Raw genomic sequence first — 6,508 nt, 5'->3', positions numbered from 1 at the left:
AGCCTGTGGCCAGTGTGAAAGCAGCTGCTGAAGGGAAGAACAGATATGAGAGCAGACAAGGATCACAAAAGGGAATTCAGAGTTTTATTTCCAAAAAAAAAAAAGAGCAACGTAGTGTTGAAACAAAAAAATCAAGTTCCATTAGTTCTCCTCCAATTTGAATGGCTACAAAAATAGATTCTACCCAAATCCATAAAGCCAGTTAACAGTACCATAACAAACAAACCCCAAAATTACTCATTCAGATACCACAAACAGCAGTCACAGGAATCTAGCATATATTATTTAATGTTTTCTTTAAAAAGTAGATTTCTAAATGTTTCCGTTAAAACTGAAATACCCATAAGATTTTTAAAAAATTGTACAAAAAAACAAATAATTTTAAACCAAGTTGGAGGTAACAGTGTGCGTTTATTAAAATCCTGCACCAGGGCAGTAAAACATTTATAATTTAAAACCCAGCCCAGTAGAAAAGAGAAATGTGCAAACATTTGAATGTTAGATGTACTCAGAGGCTTGTGGTGCATCAGACCTGGCGATCCACTTCTGTCCTAATGCAAGGCGGGCTCCACGAGGAGAGGTCTCTAAAGAGGCACTAGAGGGGAGGCAGAGGCAGCAAGGCACAGTCATGCCAAGCTGCAGCTCTCACCAGCCTGTGACACTGGGAGCACTGGTGCCTTCTCCCCAGGGACGGTTTGCCCAATCAGTAGTGTTATGGCACTCAATCCAATGCCGGGAAGTCCTTGATGAATTCTGGTCAATCTGCTTCAGGATGAAAGAAAGCAAAAGCCATTAAAAAAAAAACAAACAACCCAAAAGGTGAAAGCTAACGAGAGCTCATGAGTTGGTACACTCAGGTTGTTGCTGTGAGCTCTGGCTGCCTCGCCAGCTCGCTTTGTGGTTAAGAGTCAGGCAGGAGCCTTCAAAGGATTTTCAGCTCTTCCTTTAACACTGAGGCAGCACATTTACTTGTGTGGCACATAAGGAGCTGAACAGTGCTCATACACCACTCACCCACTCAGCAATTTTCCCATCCTGAAAATTCAGGTCAGATTTCTGCACTGTTGCAAAGCATTTAAATAAGCTGAATCTTACACAGAAATTTCATTCTGCTTTCTGCTTCCTCTGGCTACTTCACTGGGCCCCAAATATCTTTAGCCTCACCTACCTCCTCCATTACTTAGTCCATGTCCTAACGGACTTCTTGCCGAATTTCTTTCTGCATAGCTCCTGCAATGACACAAGAAAAAGATTTCCTTATTGCAATGCAGTCTCATCCCATCCACTCCCAGATGCTGACAGAAGACCAGGATGAGGTAGTGTCCAGAGGAAGTGTGCAGAGCAGAGCAGGTCAGGCAGTCACTGATCCTCACACACCAGCAGTTACCAATCCCACCAAGCCTCCTGCATCCGTTGCAGACAGTAGTCCTTTGTGTACACTTGGTAGCCCCCTGTCACCTGAACATCAGTGTTCCAGGGAGGTAAGACAAAGCCCCGCACCCATGGTGGTAGCTCAGCTCTATTGTACAGACAGAATGGGAGCAGAGGCACTGAACACATCCAAGTGACAGTGTCAAGCCAGGATTAAAACTCCAGAGTCCCATCCTTGACCAACTAAGCCCGTGTGGCCTGCCCTTAGATCACAAATAGAAACCTGTATGCGAATACTCAGACTCCTGTTCCTTTGGGATGTGGGAATGTGATCTCTCCTGCTTTTCGGAGAGAAAGAGACAAAGCATTATTCATAAAAAAACGTCAAGGGACAGCATGTGAAAGAGAACCTGCCTCTCATTATTGCCCTTTGGTAGCTTGGGGGACACACACGTGTCCAGGTTCCAGCAAAAGGATCCCTGTCACCACACTGGGCATCCCCCTGTTTTCAGTTCCAATTGCCATCCCTTGCCAGCCCCAGCCATTAGGAACAGAAGCTGTTTGATACTCACCCTCTGCCCCCCTCCAGAGTACTCTGGATCTCCTTCAGCACTTCTGGAAAGCAGAGGGTTAAAGCAGTGAGCCAAACCAGTGAGGATCTGCTTCCAGGCAGCAGCCTGACCACATTCCACCTCCCCACTGAACAGCCTCCAAATCCTGCCTGCCACAACACAGAGGTCAGACCCTGTACCATCACTGCCTCTTCAGCTGCACCAGGTTTGTACTGGACAAGCTGGCACACAGGACTGAAGGGATCATTTGCCAGAGGAAATATTGCCAGTCCCTCTGTACCAGAGCCCCAAAGGAACTGTCTGTTCCAGCTGTCATTTTACAGAAGTCCTATTGTAAATAAAGATCCTGCTCTTATCTCAGCAGGGAATTCGGCTCTGTGGAACAACCCCTGCCTGAGGGCATGGCTATCTGTCCAACCCCCCATTTCCAGGACTCAAGAAAATCCAGCATTTCTACCAGTAATTGCAGATCCCTTGGAACTGAGTACTGGAACCCATAAAATTCCCAGCAGCTTTCTTCTTTTCCCACACAGAAAGGCACCTGCCCTCTCAGTAGCAAGACTTTATCTCACTCACTTTCATCATTGAGTAAGGCATGTTCCATCAGCCTCCCAGACTTCCTTTCTGAAAAAAAAAAGAGTAGGAAAAAAAGCTTTTAGCTAACAATATTTCCTCCCCCTTTTTGTGAAATAAATGCAATTTTGGAAACCCACAATGGAACTGGATTTCTTTCCCCCCTTTTAAGTATCTTTTGACTTTCCTGAATGCTTCACAACTAATCCTTGAAGTCTCTCACATGCTGAACTGTATTTTCCAGCAATACTATTTTGGATAACAGAAGATTTCATGATTAACTTCAGACCTTACCCTCCCAAATGCCTCTTCCCTCCAGCAAAAACTCTGTTCTATCCTTTAAGGTAACCTTGCCACATGCAATCACTTCAGAGCTATCAACTACTGTGTCCAGTTTCCCCTCACATCCCTCCTTACTTTCCCCTGTCTTAGGTATAAAAATATCAGCTGTAGCAATAGGAAAGATGTTTCAGGGGTTACACATCACCATGCTACCTTTAGTACAATTAAGTTTTTTGCTTACCATCTTCTCCGTAGTCACACGGACTCTTTCCTGGTCCCCTAAAAAAGGAAAGGAAGCAGAAAACAATCACTGACAGTGAGGCACAGGGGTGCAGAGAATTCCTGTACACTCTTGGCAGCTGCAAGAAGCTCCAGTGCACATCAACTAAATAGTTTGCTGAATGTAGGAAGGGCTTCACCACATGCTGGTGATGCAGAAGTCTGCAGGCACCACAGAACATTGCTAAACTTTCAGAATAAAATTCCTGTAAGGATCTCCACAAGTTTCAGATCTGCTATTACTTGCTAATGTTCCAAGGGGAGAGGAGGAACACTGGATTTCCCTTCACAGAGCGACAGCTCAGCCTCACCAGTAACACAGAGCCCCTGAAGTGAGAGCCACGTGTCAGACACAGCATTTGGGAACGAGCAAAGCAAGCCAGAGCTTGCTTTAGGTTTGTGACTCCAGCTTAGGGATACAAATTCAAATGCTTCCTTGTTTTGTCCTAGCAAACCACAGAATGTGCTGAGTTGGAAGGGACCCACAAGGATCATCGAGTCCAACTCTTCACCCTGCACAGGCCCATCATCCCCAACAGTCACACCCTGTGCCCCAGAGGAACATCCAAACACTCCTGGAGCTCTGGCAGCCTTGGTGCTGTGACCACTGCCCTGGGGAGCCTGGTCAGTGCCCAACCACCCTCTGGGGAAAGAACCTCTTTTTAATATTCAACCTAAACCTCCCCTGACACAACTTCAGGCCATTCCCTTGGTCCTGTCCCTGGTCCCCACAGAGCAGAGCTCAGTGCCTGCTCCTCCTCTTCCCCTCACAAGGAAGCTGTAACTGCAGTGAGGTCTTCCCTCAGTCTCCTCTTCTCCAGCTGAACACACCAAGTGCCCTCAGCTGCTCCTCACACAGCTCCCCCTCAAGGCCCTTCCCCATCCCCACTGCCCTCCTTTGGATGCTCTCCAATGGCTTCATATCTTTCTTATACTGCGGTGCCCAAAACTGCCCACAATATCCACGGTGAGATGTACTCCAGGTGGGAAAACCATCAGGGAGAAGAAGGTTACATTTCCAGATTTTACCTGGATTTCCTCACAGCATTCTCCACACCAGACTTGTTGTGCACATGATTGTTGGTTGTCACTTCTGGCATGTCCACGATGCACCGGGGCTCCACCAACCATTTGGTGGAGAGGGAAAACCTCTCAAACTCCGACGGCGAGATCAGATAGAAACCTGCAGATGATTGGGAGCGTATAAGCAATTCTCAACCCCAAGAACACAGTTATAGATCTAAAGGTGATCCAAAAAAAAACAGATCTAGGCATGCTCTATGCTTGGCACAAAGGGTTTGCACTTCCTCCTATCTAAACAAGGAGGGATCACTGAGGAAGATATTACCCCAAGGACCTAGAGACTGTGCAATTTAAGATTATGCTGAGAGAGAACTGTACAGTCCTGTGGACACTTAAGAAAAACAGCACAGAAAGACGTAAAAAGTCAACTGAAGAGCAGTGATCCATCTTCAGCAGCCACAGGATGCTGGATTGCAGTCTTGCAGTGTGAATTTTTAAGCCACAGACATGTATAGGAGGCATAATGCAGCCATTTATCCAGTGCTTGCTGCTTAGAGAGCTGTTCCCTTCACTCCAGAAAAGGGGAGGGTAGCCAGGTGGAAGGTACCTATGCAGCACATCCAACCTGTTAGCTGAAAACCACCATATCCATTAACAGTAATGGAATAAACTCACTTCTGCTCCTGTTTATTCATGTGTCTGTACCTGTTGGCAACTGCTACTGGCCAACAGTAACAGCTGATGGACATCTTGAAACACAAGATGGACGCATTTATGAAATATTTACATGTGTACACTAAACACTAAGCCCTTTTCCATTGTCTCAAACACACGACAGAGGTAGATGGTTTGGGAGAAGCCCACCTCACCTTGGCCATACTTGGTGAAGACACAGGACGCAATGCCACTCACATCCTCCTTGCGGATGCAGGGGTAGCGGATCTGTAACTTGAGGAAGGGCAGCGAGATGATCTGAATGTCTCCCAGGTTAGTCAGGACAGCCAGGTCATTCTCGCTGTAATCGTCGGTCTTGCAGCTGCCAAAGTTTGCAACTGTCACCTTTCGTACCCTACAGCCCTCCAGGGCTGTCAGCTTGAGCTTCAGTTTGGAGCTGACCTTGGGTAAGGTGAATACCTGTCAACAGAAACAAGACACTGACACCTCCTCCCTGCACAAAGGCAGCAGCAGCTCCCCAGGACATTGCTGCTCCCCCCCTGAACAACGTTTTCATTCACAGTGAATACAGAGAGGTGTAACACGAGTCACCCCCCTGCTCATGGGACAAGAAGGAATCAGCCACAGTCAGTGTGAGAACCTGTTTCTGTTCTGATATCAGTTTTACCCCTCAGGCTGCACACTGTGCTTCTCCCCTATTTTTTCAAAACCCCTCCATATTTGGCTACAAACTATTACAGAAAGAGAACGGGGTTTGACTAGTTAGTGTGCAAAACAAGAAGCTTTTCAGCTACTTCAGAGAAATACCTACTGATTCCTGCTTCTGCAAAAACCACAGCAAAAGCTCTTCCCTGAAAGCAGAAGCAGCCTTGTCCAAAGACCATAGTGTAATACAGGCATAAAATTTCTATGTTCAGCATGTGCTGAGTACCCAGTTTTCCAGCAGACACCTGATTTATGGACTGCACCAAACAGAAGTGCTGTCCCAGGGCTGTTATTGAGGACACAAGAATAAGCACTCCCAAGAGTTCTCTGCCCAGGGCTTTAGCAGATGTCATGCACGGTCCACATGCACCTCCTTTCCTCAATAGGTGATACCTACCTTAAATTGCTCTTCAGATACCACCAGCAGCTGATGGCTGCCTTGCATATCAGGACTCTTGGAAAGGTCATGTGCTACTTCTAGAGGTTCTGGGAGGGGAGTGCTGCGTCCATCCAAGACAAGTATCCCCACAACAGGAGCCCTGTGCATCAGCTGAATCTCTTTGGCTAGACAGGCAAGATAAGGAGGGAAAACAAACAGAAAAAACAAACAGGAGTCTAGTCAGAGACACTGTTAGAAACTCGCTCACTTCCTCTCAGGGTTGGAGACCTACATACTGTGATTATAAAAATGCTGCCTAAAAAGATTTAGTACTTAAAGGGCATTCAAACTGGACTGTTTTGTGTTAAACAGAAACTATTGTTACATAAAGACAACAGGTCCAGCTGTCAGAATAAAGGACGTGCACTGAGGCTTGATGGCAGATTTCAGTGACAGCTGACGCAAATTTAGATTTCTGAAGTGAGTAGGAAATGAGGCTGAGGAATGTCAAGCAGTGCTGGAACTCACTCCCCTCTCCAGTTCATTCACTAGAGTGAGCACTGCTTAGCTCAGACACTGCCACACTTGGCTCCACTCTCACTGATAAACAGCAATAATTGAGCTTTTCTGTACGTAACTCCTGTGAGTG

General features: G+C 46.5%; 1 protein-coding gene across 3 annotated transcripts in view; it reads right to left on the bottom strand.

Annotated features, from left to right (window-relative positions):
- Nucleotides 1-391: 391 nt before the first annotated feature.
- Nucleotides 392-6,508, bottom strand: part of LLGL2 (LLGL scribble cell polarity complex component 2) — a 32,827-nt gene continuing 26,710 nt past the window's right edge. For 2 of the 3 annotated variants that reach the window (XM_027749841.2, XM_027749845.1), the window contains 8 exons: nucleotides 5,878-6,044; nucleotides 4,970-5,234; nucleotides 4,107-4,260; nucleotides 3,040-3,077; nucleotides 2,520-2,567; nucleotides 1,944-1,986; nucleotides 1,169-1,230; nucleotides 392-765 (listed from right to left, as the gene is read on the bottom strand). In XM_027749841.2, the coding sequence (XP_027605642.1) occupies nucleotides 758-765; nucleotides 1,169-1,230; nucleotides 1,944-1,986; nucleotides 2,520-2,567; nucleotides 3,040-3,077; nucleotides 4,107-4,260; nucleotides 4,970-5,234; nucleotides 5,878-6,044 (785 nt within the window). In that variant the 3' untranslated portion in view covers nucleotides 392-757. The remainder of the gene's footprint in view (nucleotides 766-1,168; nucleotides 1,231-1,943; nucleotides 1,987-2,519; nucleotides 2,568-3,039; nucleotides 3,078-4,106; nucleotides 4,261-4,969; nucleotides 5,235-5,877; nucleotides 6,045-6,508) is intronic. The other variant, XM_039390327.1, reaches the window with a different exon arrangement.

Source organism: Pipra filicauda, unplaced genomic scaffold, assembly GCF_003945595.2.
Source record: "Pipra filicauda isolate LSUMZ 115617 unplaced genomic scaffold, ASM394559v2 scaffold80_size11013439_pilon, whole genome shotgun sequence".
In the NCBI taxonomy this organism is placed as follows: Eukaryota; Metazoa; Chordata; class Aves; order Passeriformes; family Pipridae; genus Pipra; species Pipra filicauda.
This window is presented reverse-complemented; position numbering and strand designations above follow the sequence as displayed.